At 57.7% G+C, this 18,555-nt stretch overlaps 1 protein-coding gene across 7 annotated transcripts in view; it reads left to right on the plus strand.

Annotated features, from left to right (window-relative positions):
- Positions 1 to 6,164: 6,164 nt before the first annotated feature.
- The window catches only part of GATA3 (GATA binding protein 3), a 30,311-nt gene continuing 17,920 nt past the window's right edge, over positions 6,165 to 18,555 (plus strand). The window contains exons 1-3 of one of the 7 annotated variants that reach the window (XM_053225244.1): positions 6,165 to 6,418; positions 14,147 to 14,267; positions 16,250 to 16,928. In XM_053225244.1, coding sequence (XP_053081219.1) covers positions 16,688 to 16,928 — 241 coding nt within the window. In that variant the 5' untranslated portion in view covers positions 6,165 to 6,418; positions 14,147 to 14,267; positions 16,250 to 16,687. Of the gene's footprint in view, positions 6,419 to 7,529; positions 7,834 to 13,478; positions 14,268 to 14,357; positions 14,661 to 15,642; positions 15,811 to 16,249; positions 16,929 to 18,555 lie in introns of those variants that run through there. The other 6 variants (XM_053225243.1, XM_053225245.1, XM_053225246.1 and 3 more) reach the window with 6 other exon arrangements.

Here is an 18,555-nt window from a genome sequence, read left to right on the forward strand (position 1 = left end):
AGCCGAAAGATAAAGGGCGAGTATCCCAGAAAATCAGGTCTCTCCCTCTCCACTCCCGCCTAAAACCTGAAGTATCTTCATCATCAAGAAGCAAGCTTTTAAATTCTGGCATTATTTGGTTGCCAACTCTGCCTAAGAGTGTGGGACCGGATCAGGAACTGACCCTTGAACCCCAGATCGCTGGGAACCTAGGGTAATCTCAGGAGAGGAAGGCTGTCTGGTGGGAAGGGGTGACTGAGCATAACTCTTGTGGGTCGAAGCAGAGGACAAGTGTATTTGGCCCTACAGAACCTTACCCTTGCCTCTGCCCCAAGTGCACCCCCACTCCCTTCACCTCTACCACCTGTGTTCAGCATTCTTCAGCCCACTCTAGAACTGTCTGGGAAATTACATTCCCAGGAAACAAACCACCGACTCACTTCAGAAGTCAATGTTCTGAAGTGTGGGGAAGAAAGGGAGACAATAGGACTATGGTGAAATGAATTCTTAAAAAAAAAAAAAAATCAAACCCTGCCCCCCTACCCCCCACCCTGCCCATCTCCCAGTACAAAATCTACCTTGACCTAGAGAAAGGTAGAGAAATTCAGATGAGCGTTATTCGGGTACAAGCCATCCAATTACCAAGAAATTAGGATCTGACGTCAGGAGGAACAATTGGAGAGCCAATATGTATGAACCTCCTCTCACTGGTTTGCATATTTGCAACGATTGTTTAATCCAAGCAACCAGAAAGTAGTCAACAGGCACAAAAACCTTAAAGAACAAATTACCAGTGACTCCTGCCCCTTCTACTTCCTGAAGCCGGGAGGTTGCTCTTGTTAGCTGTTGGGAGGGGACTCCCGGTGTAGCCTTGGATTCTGAAATCCATCCTGAAACAGGCAGAGAGTGAAGCCTGTTGCGTTTAGATGGCTTTTGTTCCTTTGGCGTTAGGGCAAAATACAAAAGAAACAAAAATGGCAATTATCGTAACTAATTAACCATTAAATGAGATGTGTGTCGTCTTCTTTCCAACTCCAAAATGGAGGGAAGATGATGAGGGTAGGTACAGGGGGGGATCTGGGAGAACAGGTACCCACCACTGTGCTCCTGGGGGTGTGTGTGGGGGGGGACCCTGTGCACATCCTGCATGTGTTAACAGACAAAGCCAGAAGAGCTGAATATATAAATAAATATATACGTAGTTTAAAAAAGAGAGCAGGGAATAAGAGAAACCTGAAATTGATTTTTTCCCCCTTGTTTACTTGGAATGAGGCTGGAGTGGGGAGCAGGTCAGGGTGGGAGCTGTGTGGGGGCAGGCGATGGTGAGGAGAGAGGAAATCTCAGGAAAATTAACATTATTGGTATCTTTCTATATAAAGATGCAAATGGCATTTTATCTTAACTTGGCTCTGTGCTTTAGTCAGTGTTTATGATTAATTATCTCCTTTTTCATAAAAATAAATCATGTTAAAAATTAGGATCTAGGTGCTGGAGAGAAAGTAAGGGCTGGTTTCAGGTCGATCTTGTTAATTTCAGCCTGAAATTGACACAGTAATTAAAGAGCCGCGTGGTAAGGCACGAGCAGGCAAGATTATACCCAGCTCTTTTTTTTTTTTTTTTTATCAGATCTACCTTATATTTTCCCAATTAAAAACTGCAAAAAGCAGTTTCATTGCCCCGGGATAAAAAATAAGGGCCCCCTTTTCACAACGCTGGCCATCACTTTCTACCATCAGATTCATTGTGATGTATTAGATGCAATAAATTATCCCATGTAACAAAACATTGGGAGCTGAAAGGCAGATAATCTGGAAAGCAGAGATAAGGATTCATTATTCCAAATCATTATGAATCCAACGTTGCCTCTGACTTCTTTCTTAATCAGCTCCTCTGATCCTGGATATGTGAGCAGTACAGATAAGGAAAGAGTCGTTTATAATTCTCCACCTCGTCTAATATTTTAAAATAAAGTCAGAGGCAAGAAAACGCCATAAAACACTGGTGAGCAGGCAAGCGCCGGATGAAAAATCACTTCCATGTTATTATATCCACAGTAAGATTTAATTAAAATTCTCCACGTCCACGTGCTTTATTTTCAGATAGGATTTTTTCCCATCACGTAATAATTGATAGGAATTTGCAAACGGGGCTATTTATTTAGGGCGCCTGGGTGGAATAGGTCTGATTTTTTTTTTTTTTAATTTCCAGTCACTGCTTTGTGAAACTTTCATTTGAGATGTCCCTGGTTCCACACCACCCAGGCCCTGCACCACCCACCCACTCACCCACCTCCAACCAGGCTGCAATTCCTGGTCACGGAAACATAGGCAAATTCACAGACCTAAAAGTTGAGTTTAATAAAAAAATGTTCTGTTAGAAGAAAAGAAAAGAAAAATGAAAGAACTGGTTTTCCTCACCCCAGGCCCCTTTATACCCTCCCAATCCCCCCCCCCACCCACCCTACACACTTAGAATAAAACAAAACTCAATGAGTGGAAAGGAAAGATTGGAACTTTTAAACCCAGGTTAATATGGAGCGTGTTTTCATCTGCTAGAGAGCACGTGTGAAGGAACTCAACCAATCCAAGGGTGCATCCAGGAAGGTAGATAAAGTGACAAGGGGAATGATGCTGGAGACCGATAGGCAGGGAGAAAAATATTACCTATGTTTTAGGGAAAAGAAATGGATGTTGCAAACCTGGAAGAATAAATAGACGGTTCCCCTAGCCCTGCTTGGAACAACTCTAAGTCGCCACATATCCTTAGAAAGATTGGAGATACTGCCAGCGATTTTTTCTTCTCCTTTTTCTTCTTTTTCGTCTCCTTTTTCTTTATCCAACAGGTGAACCTCGTATCTACTCGGCCATGGCGGAGATCCGGGACAGAGTGTTTCCATTACCATTAGTCATTTACTGATCTGTCTTCTACCTCCACATGCCCAGTGACTTCCTTTTATACTTAAAATCCAATCACATGCCTTAGATTGTAGGAATGTGGCCCAACACAGCACAGGATTTAATGCAGTTCGTGCTGGCACCAATTAGGGTGTCGTGATTGCCTCCAGCCTCTGAATTCTAGAGGTGGGGGGGGGGAAGGATGCTCGCTTGCCCAGGGTTAAGGGGTTAAAAGGCGGGTGGTAGGGGCTCCAGAGAGGGGAAAAGGAGTCAGGGAAGCCACGAAGCAGGGCACGTGGGCGCGGGGTGCAGGCAATAGGTGAGGACCCCCCAGTGTGAGGGGGTCTCTTGCCTTCTGGCCTTGACGCTCCTGGTGCTCACCAAAGAAGGACTCCTCAAGGCAGAGGTTCCCTTGAGAGTCCCGACATCTTGGGAGTGGAGGCAACCTGTCCCCTCAGACTTGTTAGAATGGGACACGCTCTTGACCACCTGGGATCCGCTGCCCCTCAGCGCTGAACACAGACAGCGCCCTTGAATAACGGGCGGGGGTTTCTTTCTTTTTTTTCTTTTTCTTTCTTTCTTTCTTTCTTTCTTTCTTTCTTTCTTTCTTTCTTTCTTTCTTTCACTCTCTCACAGGTATATACACACGCACAGAGACCTGAACCGCGAATCAGTGAGCCGGACTGGTAGCTTTTAAAATTCAGAAAGCGACTTGTAGCTTCATTAAAGCAACATCTTTACAGTGTGCGAGGGCCGGTGTCCACGAATCAAGAATAAACCTTCAGCGTCTCACTGAGCGACCAGCGTCTTTCCCTCACTGTTCATTTCTCAGGATAAATTCTCTCCTTTCTTCACCCTCCCCACCCCCCACCATCCAACCGCCCCCAACCCTCCTGTACTAATTCGCGCTTGTATCCCAAATCAGCAGCCGTTTCCGCCCCCCAAGTCCACTCCACCGCGACAAGAAATGCCCTGAATCTTGCCCGGCTTGACCATAAACTGAAAATCGGTCCTATTCTAAGTCCTTCTAAGCCCGAGTGTCTTTGGCAGTCGAGTTTCCTAAAATGAAGGCTTCCTTTGCTAAAGGGAGTATTGGGGTTGATGGGGGGAGCGGAGCCCGCGATCAGGTTCCCGCGTCCCCGACCAAAGCGTCACTTTAGACCCGGAGTCTAGCGAGTGCCCGCGTCAGCAGAAAAGGCACGCGGAGAGGGGCCGCCAGACCCGCGGACCCGGGCGGGGGACCGGGCGGTGAGGCTGTGCGTGGGAGGGGTGGGGAGGGGGAGCCGAGGGGCGGGGGTCCCTGGGGGGCGCAGGGCGGAGTGCCGCCCCCTGGGAGGGAGCCAGGCTCTCCACCGGGAAGCGCGGGGAGAGGGGCAGGAGGAGGGGAGCCCGGACAGGGACGCCAGTGCGGAGGCCCCGTGGGTCGGGGCGCAGCTCAAGCCCGGGCCGAGGAGAGGACTGTCGCCGTCTCCCGGGGGCCCCCTGTTCCCCGCGAGGCAGCGCTGGAGGAGCAGCCAGGGGGGAATGGGGAGCCCGCGGGGCCCCGCCCCGCCCCCCCCCCTTCCGCTCGCCGCGGGCCGCGCAGCCACCTGGAAGGGGCCGGGGCAACAGGTTGGGTACAAGCTGGCAAGCGGGTGACCTTCTGTCCTGCGTCCTCGCGACGCGCAGCCCTGCAGACTCCGCGTCCCGGCGCCCGAGAACTTGGCTCCGCCGCTGGGTGGCGGCAGGCGGGAGGGAGCGGGCAGGGGGGCGGGGAGGGGCTGAGATGGTGACGCCAGGTGGGCTTCGGGGCTCCCTCCGTGGCGGGGACACCCCTTCCCCTCTCCCGGCCGGTTTGCCCCCACCCTGGGCTCGGAGCCGGACCCCCACCCCCACCCCCCGAGGGTGCGGGGCGGAGGGCGCGGGCCGCTGGGCGGAGTGTGGCAGTCGAGGGACTCCGAGCGGCTGGACGCAGGCCCCTCGCGGAGCCCGAACCCGGCGCCCCCTCCCCCCCCCCGCCAGGGGGTGGCTCTGACCTCCTCTGCGTACCCGGCGCTCCAGCGTGACGCTCACGCCGCACCCCTCGACTCTCCCCACTTCCCTCCTCGGGGCGCGCGGCCCACCTCTGCACCCCTCACTCTGCCCTTGCTGGCCAATGGCCTCGTTCTCCCCGCCCCCCACTGACACCCCCAAGGACCAGCCACCCCCAACCCCTTGGCAGCATTAAGCCGGCAGCTCCTTACTACCGAACTGGGTCCAGCCCAAGAAAGTCCTTGACTTCCTGGCCCAGCAATGGATACATTGTGTTTTATTTCGTCCCAAAGATGTATTTATTGTTAAAGCCACTCTCCACATTCTTGTCGTGTAAATGTTGTGAAGGGAAAACGCTACCTGTCAAAACAAATGGACCCTGACCTTTCTACCCCGGTGTTCACGGAGCCTCCTTTCACTCTGGCAGGAATTTATTCACGACAGATTGCCCCCTCCGTGGATTATCTTTTGATCCGCCACCAGCAGAAGCAGAGAGGGTACAGGAGAGGGGGCTTTGAAGGAGAGGGCTGGAGGGCACTGGGGCTGGCGGGTAGACGAATAGGGTGATTTTCCTCCAGACGTTTTCTCCCCGGCGCTCCCTCCGATGCTCGCTCCCTTATCTCACTCTCCTACACGGTAAATTTCCCTCTTTTCTTCTTAAAAAGAGTTGGGACCCCTAGAGAGCCTCCTCCCCAAACGTGTGCCTAGTGCGTGCACGGATATGCCTACCTCCAAATGGTTTTATGCCCACCGTGAGGAGGGACAAAGGGCACCAACGAGCCTAGAGCCTCCTCGCCAACCATTCTTTCCTAAACTTTTACTGGCCAGCTGGACCCAAGACAGATGAAGGCAGAGCACAGGCATCTTTAAGGCGTCTGCATACACAGGAGGAAGTCAGAAGGGAGAGGGAGAGCGCTGAAAGGCAGAGGCCCTGCTGTGGTGGCTCCGGGTTGTACCTCTAGACGCTCCCACTGGATCCCCACGTGCTCCAAAAATGGGAGGCAGAGACTCGGGCGAAAGCTTTTTATATCTACGGTAGGTAAGGACCCAGTCAACACTACCGATGCCATTTGCAGTGTTGATTCCAATCCTGCCAGAGACAGTGGGCTGTGAGGCGCCAGGGGCTGGTCACATTTCAGGCAGTCTTCCCCCCTCCCCCCCCCCACCCCCACCTCTGCCGGTTTCACACACCCCTGATGTGCGGTTTGCGCGTTTGCAAGAGGGGGTGAAATCCATTCCTCGCTTCGTCTTCTCTCCTCCCTCCCTTTCCCCCCTTCGCAACCCGGAAGAGCTCCGCTCTCTACAGTGAGCAGAAGAAGGCGGAGGGAGGGGGTTCCTAGGAAGGATGCGCATCACCCAGGTTTTACTGCTGGCTGGAAGGCTGTGTGAGATGCCGTAAGCAGCTGGGGCGGTCAGGACCGCAGCGGCGACAACAGTGGCCAAGTCTGCCTGTCATTTCTGCCTTCGGATCTCCGGCAAGTCAGGAAAAAATAAATAAATAAAACACAGCTGGCCCGCGGGAGCAAAATACCCAGGTCAGTGAATATCGTTATCTTCTAACTCCGCACTCGCTTTCCCACTCCACGTGGAGAGAATTAAGAGGAGGTCTCGACTCCAAAGGGACAGCTGCCCCTGGAAGAAAGTGAACTAGACCCCAGTCTTTATTGTCTTTTTTTTCCTGGTCATTGGCAGTCTTTGGCTTTCTGCAATGACCTTGGGCGAGCTGGTGTGTGTGTGTGTGTGTGTGCCCCTGTATGGAGGAAAAAGCTAGTAGAGCTAAGCATGCGAAGAAAAACTAAACAGAAGTGTAAGAGACGGCGGGGATGTTCCGGAAGGGCTGGACACACGCTTTCCACTTCAGGGAGGGCAGAGGATTGGGGGTAAGAACTCATTAGGGAAAAGCAGCTCAGCCTTCTCCCAAAGGTGGTGGGCGGAAGGTTCCAGTGCGGATTGGGCGTTTATTTCCCTTTGCTTACAAGTGTTTGCTTAGGCTCATTGTCTCTGCATACAATTAAAGAAACAGCTGTGTACTGTGAGATACAAGGTGGGAATCCAGATGTGTGGGCATCTGGCATCCCTGGAGAGCTGGTGGCCGGGAGGCACCTTTGCTTCCAGGAGCACCCTGAGGTGAGTGAGAAAACCACAGCCCAGAAGAGAGGGCGCCCAGGGTCGTGGGGGAGCAGGACGGGCAGAGGGGCGAGAACTCTACTTTCTCCTGGGACGTTGGACCCACAGTCACTCAGTCAGAGGCAGTTCCCTACAAAGACAGAAATCGGTTAAAATGCATGGGAAGTTGCTTGAGAGTTGCCTTGCTATACGTTTTCTTCCTCGCGGATACTACCCGGGGAAACCCACACGGTGATTCCATCTAGGGCAGGGGATGGAAAGGAGTCTAACCCGCAGGATCCTCCCTCGGTTCGGTTCCCGTGTTTCTCGGCTCTTTTCTCCTCCCCTGTTGCCCACGTTCACTAGGACACCGGGGTCATGACAGGAAGGAGCTTATGGTCTTGCAGGCGGCAAGTAGTGAAGTAGCATGTGTAGCTCTCCACCCCTTAGCGATTGTGGCGGAAAAGGGGTGTGTGTCGGGGGACTGGGGAGGTGGGGCGGTCCCGTGCCTGGCTTGGGGCAGGGAGTCAACCCAAGTTGATGCGCCCGACGCTTGCAGGGCCCACCCAAATGGCTGAGTGTGGGGAGGAGGCTTCCCATGAAACCCTTTAAACATTTGTGTGATTCTAAGGAAGAGGATAGTTTGCTGCCCGTGGGAATGGGAGAGAGTCATGGTGTCCAGGTCAGCCAGACCAAGACCCAGGTCAGGGTCAGGTCCCCTGGGCTCCCATTATTGATTCCCCTGTGGGATCCAGCAGGGGGTCCAGCTTTCAGCTTCCAGACAGCCTCCCCGCCAGGCCTAAGGTTCCTGGCTTGAGAAACCAGCTGGGTCCTGAGGAGACGGGTGAGTGCTCGCTGGTTCACAATCCCTGCAGGCCCACCCTCCATTCTATGCGAGGGACCTCTGCCAGCCACGGGGAGACCCGGGCTTGGGGTTAGTCTATCCAGCCAAAAGCCCAGAGACATGGGAAGCTGCATTTTCCTTTATTGATATTTCCACCCTGCCTTTTTTTTTTTTTCAGCTGATATATGAGGTGGGGGTAAGTCGGGGGTGCAGTGAGTGGATGGGAGTGGGCGCCCCTGGGCACTCATTGGTGGAGCCTCTGTGTTGGGCCGCCCAGCAGCTCAGGGCCACACAGAGAGAGCCTAAGGAAGGGGCAGGTATGTGGGAGGCGGGTGGCTGAGAGCCCCTCTTTGGGAATTCGAGGCGGTTTGTGTCTGGGAACCCCGGGAGGTGGCAGGGAATTAGGGATCCTGATAAGGTGCGCGGGGGCAGAATCCAAAAGCCCACTGTTCTCTGGCACCTGGTTATTCTTATCATTTTTGGGCTGCACTGACGCGTTGTCTCCTCTGCTCCTGTGCCATTTCACACAGAAATGTGCCTTCGTTTCGCTGGATGTCTTTGTGTGTGGACCAAATATTTCTCGATCACCTTTTTCTTAATGGCTGGGGTAACCGGAGGGAGGTTTAACAGCCGCAGCGATCCGGCCAGGGAAGCCTCGTTGCTGGAGGCCGAACCCCGCTGTGCTTGTGGTCGCTGGGCAGCGGGGACCAGAGGTGGTGGCGGGGTGCGGCCGCTGGAAGGGCGAGAAAGAGATGCGTGGCCCAGGGTGCCAGAGCGGAGGTCTCCCTGGGTGTCCGTCGCTGTGGGTCTGCAGGCTCATGTGTGTGGTTGCTATTTTGTTTTATATAACAAATTGCTTGAGGTCCGCGAGGTGGCAGACGGCGGAGAGCCAAGCGCGAGCCAGGGGCCTGGCGGGGAGAGGCGGGCGGGTGGGTGCAGCTCCGGAGGGAAGAGAAGGCGGAGGGCGTCTGCGGGAAGCCCTCTCCTAAGAGCCCTGAGATTCACAGATTTTACCGTGGGGTCTCCAGCGTGTCCAAAGGAAGATGTGAACAATTCGTGCTTTTAGAAGCTGGCCTCTCCTGTCTCCTGATCTGAAGGAAATGATCTTTCCCCATGTTCCCTCTCCCTGTTACGAACCCCCACTTCCCTCCTTTCCTCGAAGCCCACCGTCCATGATCCAGGAACAAGCGCACCCCGGTTTCCTGGCTAATCCAGAGAACCGAAACAGCACAATAGCTCCAAGAGTAAGCCCTCCTCCTGGAATGCCAAATTTTAGTGGCCCGAGAGTCGGCTAAGGTGAGAGCCTGAGGCTCCCCGAGCTGGGGCCGGCTGGGGGCAACAAGCCGGGAGGGCCAGGGTGCTGTGGGGAACACAGCAGGTGTCCCAAGTGCACCCCTTCTCCTCCGAAAAATGCTGGGGCCTGGAGTTCACACGGGTGAATCCCGCACTGCTGATGCTTTCCTGGCTCCCGTGGTGCTCCCTTCCTGGGGAGTCCGGGATGCTTCAGCGAAGTAGCCCCCCAGGGAAGGAGAGCCTGAGTCTAGACACAGCCAGCTTCCACCTAAGGGCCAGTGGTACTGCTGGGAGCCGGATAAACGGCTAATGGCTCGGGAGGGACCATGCGACCTTGTGGAGCCCCTTGGTCCTCTCTTGGGTCTCCCACCTGTCCCCCAGACCACCGGGGCCAGGAAGGAGGGGCAGCTGGGAGGTGCGCCCTTCCTCGGGGTGACGTCAAGTCCTTTCTAATCGTTCTCCAGGGGATCTTTCTCTCCTACCCAACCCCGGGGCTGCCCCCACAGCCACCCGCCAGCCTGTGCCCTGTTACACTCGAAAACAGAAATCCCCTGTCTTCTCCCTTCCTCCTCCCTCTTTCCGCTACACCCCTACCTACCCTTTTTTTTTTTCTCTTTAATCTCGATACCATCGGGGTTTTTCTCACCCGAGGAGAAGAGGGTAGTGGCAGAGGGAGGGCCAGGATCCCCTGAAGCTGGGGGGCCCAGCCTGGTGGTGGGGAGTGGAGAAGGAGGGGGTAATCTCTGAGCGCATCTCCTCTCTTTGACTCTCCACAGCTCTAGCCGCTCCTCCTGGCCTGGGCGGGTTTCCTTCCGAGTTTTAAATGGTGATAGATGAATAAGCAAAAAAAAAAAAAAAAAAAAAAAAAAAAGTAAATTAAACCACCTACCACCCCTAAAGCGATGGCTCATTCCCCTGGGCAGGTAGACTCTAGGCCTGAGGCGGGTGGGCGTGGGAACCGGGAAGCGAGCTGTGCGGGTTGGGGGCTCTCCTCGCCTGAGTTCCCGTGGGTTTCCCCTTTGACGTCTCCACCTCCAGCATCTGCCCTCTGACAGTGAGTTTTGGGGTCCCCTGCTCGCCGTGTTTCATGGGAGAACGACGGGCACTAGCCAACGCCTGCTGCTTTCTCATCACCTTTATTCCTCTCCCCGCTCTCTGCATTTCAGTTCATGCGGGAAAGAGAAAGGGGGCTTGGAAGGGAACCGCAGAGATACAGATACAACACAGGACGTGTTTAACCTGCGCGGTCCCGGGGCGCCGCGTCCAAGCGGGCTCCTTGGTCATTCCACCGCTGCAGCTCACGCCCGGCGGTGGCGCCTTGGGCCGTGTCCCCGGCGTAACCCTCCCGCCCCGCAGCCTGCGAGCTGTTTATACAGCTTTACCTGTGCTATTCTCTTAACCAGTGGAAATCCTCGCCCGGCCACGGTAACCTAATCCCAGGGCCGAGGCAGAAGAGGGGAAGGTGTGTACGCGCCAGAAGAGGGTTCTTCTCTCTTCCCGATTGGAAAGGAAATTGGGTGACCGAGGTGGGGGCCCTATAGGGCTGCGGAGGAAGGGGGCCCGACTTCCACGTCCGTGTGCTCTCTGCTTTTCTCCCCCGAACAGGCATCGGGGAGCCCGCGCGGTGGTCGCAGCGTGGACGCGCGCGGCCCGCGAGCGCGGCCGCCCCGGAGGCGCCCCGCGGGGCTGGCGAGGCCCAGGACTGGTTTCTCCGTCCTGGACCAGGACCTGCTTGCTCTCGTTCTGCCTTCAACTTGCCCCGTTAGAACCCCCACACCTCCGACCAAAGTACCAGGGACGGGAGCCGGCCCTTAAGCAGCTCCTCCCCGCCCGGCCTCTCCTTCCAGAGCGCCCCGGTGCCGGGCGCAGCCAGCGCAAGGAATCGAATTAAACGCCTCTTGGCGGTTATTGTCTCTCGCTAATTGCTCCAACAATGGCCACTATTAAAACGGAGACACCCAATTAAAGGCCCCGCCGGGCAGCGCTCGGCTCCGGGAGACGAACTGGCCGCCGGCCTGAAGCCTGCAGACCGGCGGGCCGCGGACCCGGCTGGCGTGGGGCGCCGGCGCCGGCCTCGGCACCTCTGGCCTCCACTTCCTCCCCAGACGTACAGCCACCGCGGCCGGTTCACACCATTTTTATTGACCGATCGCAGCCAAGGAAGATTGATCGAGCGGGAATGGGAAGGGACTCCTCCTCCCCCAGCCCCGGCTCGCCGGGGCCTCGGGGCCGCGCTCCAATTTCTGGCCTTTGCTGTAGCTCCGCGCCCTCCCTGCCCCCAGCCCCGCAGGTTCCCGGCTTCACTTCTGTCTTAACAGCGCGGCCGGGTCCGCCCAGGCCGGCGCCGCGGCTCCGGGGGGAGGGACGCGGCGTCGCGGCCCGGCTCCGCTTCTTTCTCCTGCCTGCAAATATTTGCTGCCTCGCTGGAAATCCGACTATTCCGCGCGCGCTCCGCTTGCAAAGTCCTTAAGTAAACACGCTCAAATGACCGCCCCAGGCGGCGCGAAGCACGCTCACTCCCCCTGCGCGGGATTAGTAACTTTATGACTTCGACCCCGAGGCTCGGCTCTCGGGTGAGCCTCGGCTCTCGGGTGAGCCTCCGCGGGCAGCGCGCGGGCGCCTCGACCCCGCGGAGCTCGCCTGGATGCGCCGGTCGCCAGGCTCGGGTGGGTGACGCTCTCTGGCCGCGTGGATCTCTGCTCTCTGGGTGCGTCGACCCCAGGGGTGAACCTGGGGGCGCGCTCCTCCCCTCTGCGTCGCGGGCTCCGGTTCCCTTGCCGGACTGGGTGACCCACTTCCTCCAGGACAGAGCTTCTGCGCTCCCGGGAGGGCGGGTGGGAGGGACCTGTACTTGGGCATCTGTGTGTGTGTGTGTGTGTGTGTGTGTGTGTGTGTGTGTGTGGGCCCCAGCTTACCCCAACCGAGGAGAGAAAGTTAGGCTCCATTTCTTACCCTTTCCCCAAGAGGGCACACACACCCCACTCAACTTGACGCCTCCAGCAGCCGCCTCGAGGCCTGACCTTTCCGACAGGCCCAACTGGCTCCCGCCGCCCCACGCACGGCCCCGGGACCCGGCTCCTGGGACGGAGCCGGTGGCTGCGGCGTCGCTGGCTCGGCTCCGGGATGCTCGCCCCCGGGGTCCCGGCCATCCAGGCCCTTCGACAGCCCCTTACCCTGGTTAGGGAGGCCTCGCGCCGCGCAGGAGCCCCGGGCCCTGCAGCAGCCCCGGGCCCTGCAGCGGCGGCGGCGGCGGCATCCTCCTGGGTCTCCTCGCTTCCTCCACCGGCGCTCCGCCGGCGGCTCCCGGGGAGGAGGGGGTACCCGCGAGACCCGGCCAGGGCCGGGGTGCCCGGGGAGGGGGCCGTCAGGTCTGCAGGAGGGCGCTGAGGCGTCTCTGCAGGAGGCCAGGATCGGCTTTGCGGGCTACGGCGGAGGGGGAGTCGGGACCACCTTCCCCCCCCTTCCCCCCGGCCTCGAGCCCCCTCCCCTCCCCCGCCCGCACTGGGAGGAGGAAGCCCGGCCTGCATTTGCCGGCGAGGCGGGTCAGGCCGGCGCCTGGCCTGGCCCAGACCCCCGCAGCCCGGCTCTCCGCCTCAGGCCACGCGCTGCAGCGTCTCTCCGGCCTCGCTCCCTCCCCCCCTGCTTCCCCACGGGTCCCGGGGCCGACCTCGGCCCTCCCCGCCGGGTAGCCCCCTCCCCTCCTTTTCCCTACCCACCCCCCTTCCCGGGGCTCCCGGCTCTGGGGCTGGGCCCGTGACGTCAAACCCAGTGTGGCGTCGGCGAGACTGGCCGGCGCGGGCCATCAAAAGAGCAACGTCCTCTTTCCCAATTACCCACTGTCAGTCCGGGAACAGGGGCGGACCGGCTGGGAATTAAATGTTAAATACCCCCTACAGGCTGGCTCCATTACACCGGGCGTCCAGCCGCAGCCCCCCACGCCTCTCTGCCAGCTCCAAACCACCCAGACCAAGAAGGGCCTTCAAGATCTTTTATTTTTCCAAGGTGTGGGGAGGAGGGGGGGGGGACTCTCCATCTCGGTGCAGCCCGACTCGGTGCTTTTAATTAAAACGAATAAATGCCCGCCCCCCAACTTTTGTGCGTTACCGGAGAGGCGCCGATACACCGGAAGGCCTCATTTTCTCAAATATTTTCTCTTTGTCTTTTAAAATTGTTGGAAGCTCTCAAGTTAACATTTTCAAGTCCTGGCGTCAGCAGCTGTTTTCACCCGAGGATGGCTTCCCCCCCTCTCGCCGTCCCCCCCCCCCCCCCCCCGTGGCTTCCAGGTCTCCGGACCAAAAAGCCACGTTTGGGATTCCCCGCGTGACTTTGAACTGGGGTCCGGGGCCGACGCGCGGAGGAGAAGCGGTTTTCAGTTTTTCTCTCTGCTTGCATCCTTAATGTTAAATCTCGGGGACTTTTAGCAAAAATGTGTGCGCGTCGGTCTGTCCTTGTTTATGAAGCGGTTTCCGCTGAATGTTAGACAGAAACTAAATAATTAAAAGGTTTGGAGAGCACCGTGTGCAGGAGTAGAGGCTGGGAGCTTGGCCGGCCCTAGAGGGAAGTGGTCAGAGTGGAAGAAAAAAATCGATGCTTCCTTACTGGGCCGCTCTCATAAACGGGAACTAAACGGGCTCGGGAGAAACATTAGGAGGGAGGCGGTGTGTGTGTGTGTGTGTGTGTGTGTTTAATTTAGGAATTTTCTTCTTGTCCCGTATCTAGAAACTCAACCCTGATTTCTAACAAACATCAGATTTCAGAAGACGGAGATTCCAGAGAAGCTCCAAACCCAAGATCGGGAGGACCCACGTTTCCACTACTTTCAAATAAATTTCACTAATCTTTCTACAATGATTGTGTATTAAAACACGACATCTCTCGCCCCCACTCTAACACGCACACGCACACACAGACCCCACGTTAAGGTTGAATACTGATGATTTTCCTTCATCGCATGAAAGCCATCCTCCAGAACTTACTTTTAGGGACGCTCTCTTCTATTTCGAGTTTTTTGTGTTTGCAGGGAATTTTATGGGGTGGAGGAGACAAGAGGGAACAATGGCTTCCGCCAGAGAAAACCCCAAATCAAGCTCTCAGTGCCGGCCGTGGGATCGCCTGCGGGAGAACCCACGCACTGCCCTAGGGTGAGCAGAGGGTGGAACCTGAGTCTTCTTTTCCCGCCTGACCCCTGCTCGCCCCGGCCGCGTTTTCGGGCTCGCAGGCTGCAGGAGCCAGGGCGCCGCTAGGGGATGCAGTGGCTCAAAGCACCGAGAGAGGCCGGGGAGGTTGGAGCCCGCGGGGCCGGCCAATCGCGGCCCGGCCGCAGCCTCGCCCGCTGATTGGCCCCTCCGCGGCCCCGCCCCGCCCGCCCCGCCCCCCTCGCCGGGGCGTCTGGAGCCGCACCCCCTCCGCCCCAGGCTGCCTGGCCCGGGCGGTGCGAGTCCGGGGACGGTCGCCGCAGTCCTGCCCGCCGGCCGGGATGGGGGTCGCTGGAAAGGGGCCGGTTCCTCGGCTGGGGAAAAACGCCGGGAGCCGGAGTAAGTAGGGCCTTGGGCGGGGTGAAGGGAAAAGTTGGGTAAGTGGAAAGAGGCCCCGAGTTCTTGCTTTGCGGCCGCTCTCACTGTACTTAGGGACCTGGCTGGCGTGCCTGTGTCTGTCCCTTTCCTCTTCACCCATCACCATGGTCACTCAGGTCGGAAGCACGCAGGGGCTGCAAATTCCAGGTCTGGAAAGGCAAAGCACGACAGCTGAAGCGTGCATTTGAGAGGCTTGCTAACACAAAAGGCTGGGGAAACCGTGCACGGCGGCCACCCGAGGAACACACACCTTCCAATAAAGGCTCGCTCCCTTTGCCCGATTCCCCCAGCTCTTAAGCAATTCTCTCGGGAGGCAAATCCCAAAGTCCTTTGGCATGAAAACCTTTTTTTTTTCTTTCTCTCGTCGGTTTTTATAGGCACGTAACCCCAAATCCATAACGTCCCCAATACCGGATTGAATTGAAAAACAAGTTTGGTCATTAAAAAAAAAAAAAAAAAAGAAAAGTCTGAAAAAAAGAAAGGCTGCCTGTAGAAATTGACTTTATGAATGGGGCAGGCCGGTTTCCCCGGCACGGAATAATCCACTGGGCCGGAATGAATTGGCTGGAGCGGGAGCCACATTTAAAGGGCCAGGGCGCGCATTCCCTCCTGCCCGCCCCCCTCCGCCCCAAACCCGGCGGGCCTTGCCCACCCGCCCCGCCGCCCCCCCCACCCCCGCCCCCGGGCCGCCCTCCGCGGCGCCCCCCTTCCGGTCAGTGGAGGGGCGGGGGCAGGGGCGGAGGGGTGCGGGGGGGGGTGGGGGTGAGGTCCTGGAGCGGGTTTGGGTTGCAGTTTCCTTGTGCTAGTGATCCTGTCCCCTCCTCGCCAGCGCCAGGCTCCTCCCCCTCGGCGCGGATGACACTAGGACCTCCTTAAGTTGCGTCGCGCCACAGCTGTCTGCGAACACTGAGCTGCCTGGCGCCGTCTTGATACTTTCAGAAAGAATGCATTCCCTGTAAAAAAAAAAATACTGAGAGAGGGAGAGAGAGAGAGGAAAAGAGAGACGGAGAGCGCGCGCGACAGAGCGAGCCACGCAATCTGACCGAGCAGTTTCTGCTCTCCCAGGTCACACGCCTCCTCCTCCTCCTCCTCTCTGCTCCTCGAGACCCAGGTTGGTACTGGCAACTTTTTTTTTTTTTTTTAAGTTTGATTTTTCTTTTCTTTTTTTTTTTTCCCCCTGCTCCGTTTGGGAGGACTTTTCAAAATACTGTAAACTCAGCCCCACTCTTTTGGGAGGCTGGAAGGCAGGTCCCGGGATCGCCGTCCCCGGGGGGGAGGGAGCCGTCGGCCGAACTGGATCCGCTCAGTCAGGGCAGGGCCCTCGCGAGGGCCAGGCGGCCGGGGATGTGCCCGGGACTCGTTCCCTGGGCGGCCGCGGCCGGGTTTGCCTCGCTCGGGAGGAGGCGTGCGCGAGTGCGCGTGTGTGCGCGCGTGTCCTGGGCGCGCGGGCGCGGGGCCGGGCGGCCGGCGGGGAGGTGGTGCCACTTCATAAACTCAGGTGCTCCGGTCCTCAGGAGCTCATCAGGTCTCCCCGCTTCTCTCCTTCGCAGGTGAGCCGAGCAGAGCCTCGGCCTCGGAGCCGCTGAGGAAGCCCCGGCGCAGAGGAGCCTCGTCTCTGCAGAAGTCCAGCCACCCTCGCTCGCCCCCCACCCCCCGCTTTCAAATTCGGTCCCCTTTTATCCCTCCCTCCCTGGTTTTGGGGGATTCCTCTTTCCTTCCTCTTCTTCTCCTTGCTAAGCGACCACTTAAAAGACTTTTCTCCCCCTCCCCTTCTTTGCTCGCCTTTCCTTCCCACCTTTCCAACATTGCCCCACTGAAAGCAAATCGTTAAACGACCCCCGCCCCTCCGACGGCAGCAGCACCTGCAGCGCCTCGGAGCCCCCCCTCCCGCCCCCCCACCTCCCCCCCGCGACCTCCCAGCCCGACCGCCCTCCCTCTCCGCGCGCGGGTTCCGGGCCCGGCGAGAGGGCGCGAGCGCAGCCGGGGCCATGGAGGTGACGGCGGACCAGCCGCGCTGGGTGAGCCACCACCACCCCGCGGTCCTCAACGGCCAGCACCCGGACACGCACCACCCGGGCCTCGGCCACTCCTACATGGACCCGGCGCAGTACCCCCTGCCCGAGGAGGTGGATGTACTTTTTAACATCGACGGTCAAGGCAACCACGTCCCTTCCTACTACGGAAACTCAGTGAGGGCCACGGTGCAGAGGTACCCTCCGACCCACCACGGTGAGTGCGCCCCGGGTGCGGGGACCCCCCCCCCCCCCGCCCTCCAGCCGCCGCCGCTCCACCTCCCCACTCCCGGCCCGGGTCCCGGAGGCGGGGAGCGACCAGGGGGTGGGCAGACCCCGCGAGAGCCCCCAAGCGCCGCTCCTGCCACTTTTTTTTCTTTTTTTTTTTTTTTAAATTGGGGCCCGGAAATGCGCGAGGAAGCAGCCTCAGCCGCCGCGAGAGTGTGTTTTTAAAAAGTCGCAGCAGGCGTCTCTCCGCGGCCGGCGCGCCTGGGGCCTGGCGCTCACCTGGAGGGCGCCGGGCCGCCCCCCTCTTCTCCCCGGGCGGCCGCACGTCCCGGGGGGCCTCCGCGGTGCGGGGCGCGGGGAGCCCGGGCTCTGCCTCTGCGGCCGCGGCTCGCTGGGCCCGCAGCCGACGCCGCCAAACCGGCTGGCGCTCGGTTCCTTCAGAGGGTCCCGCTCCCCCAGCTAGCCTGGAGTTCTGTCTCCAGGGGCTTCGGCCAGCGTGCCTCAGTTTCTTTTTCCGGCACCTCTGCAGAAAGGCCCGAGAGAGATTTATCCGCACCCCTGTTTTTGTTTTGGTTTTATGATTATTACTTTTTCAACCTTTCCCCAAAGCGAGTGCATTCGGTGGCCAGGCAGGTCCCCTGCTTCCTGGCTCTGGGGAATGGGATTCTGGAACTTGAGCGGGTTTTGCTGGAGACACTGCTGTCTTAAATTTGAGACATTCGGAGTTTTCCTAGATTCCCGGCTGCACAGAATTTTCCTGCGTCTTGGTTTTAGGTTGCCCCATTGCCTGCTCCCCCAAAACTCTTGCCTTACTGTCCCCTCCGGCCTACGACAGTCCCATTAGGCTCGCAGAGAAGAGTTAGGATCCACCACAGGGCTTCTTTTTTACGTGGGGGCGATTCCAGTTGTCTTTTGTTTTTGTTTTGTTTTGTTTTCTCCTTTCTCTTTCACCTTGAAAAGTTGGTAAGAGTTCTGAAATGTTAAGAAATCCAGCCCTGTGTGGTTGGGGGCAGGGGGGAGCTCTAAGCTTTCCAGCCTCCGTGGGTTCCTGAAGAAGAAACAGAGGCACAATTTCAGGCAGAGAAGATGGGAGCCTCTCTCCAGGCGACCGAGGGTTCCCTGGTCCCCCGTGTCGCCGATGACACAGTCCCTCCTGCAGCAGGCATCCTCTGCCCTGTTGTCACCGGGCTTTAAACCATTGTCTCTGCGGATGGGGCGCTCTTTGCCCTGGTTCGGTGCAGATCAGCAGTTAAGTGGAAACGTAGAAGCAGGCTTAATATTATTTACTATACTACTTCCTGCATAACATGAATCTTGACCCCTTGGCGTTCAGAGAACTCTCCTTCCCCCTCCCCTCCCCTTCCTCTCTCAAGATTTTAGTTTCAGTATTGTTCTTAATGGTTAAATAGAATGTCAAATGCTGAGGCAGGTAGTGGATTAAAAGATCAATACGTGTGTGGATTTGCACTTACGGTTTGCATTTGCCCCCTCTCGGAGTGGATGGAGTTGTCTGAGTTATGGTCATCTTAAAACTGCGTGTTTCCAACGCAGGCTGACTGTGCTGTGTGGATAAGTCAGCTGTAAATACATAAGATGGAATTTCGTGTCTCGGGGGC

The sequence above is a fragment of the Acinonyx jubatus genome, chromosome B4, assembly GCF_027475565.1.
Source record: "Acinonyx jubatus isolate Ajub_Pintada_27869175 chromosome B4, VMU_Ajub_asm_v1.0, whole genome shotgun sequence".
NCBI classification, from domain to species: Eukaryota; Metazoa; Chordata; class Mammalia; order Carnivora; family Felidae; genus Acinonyx; species Acinonyx jubatus.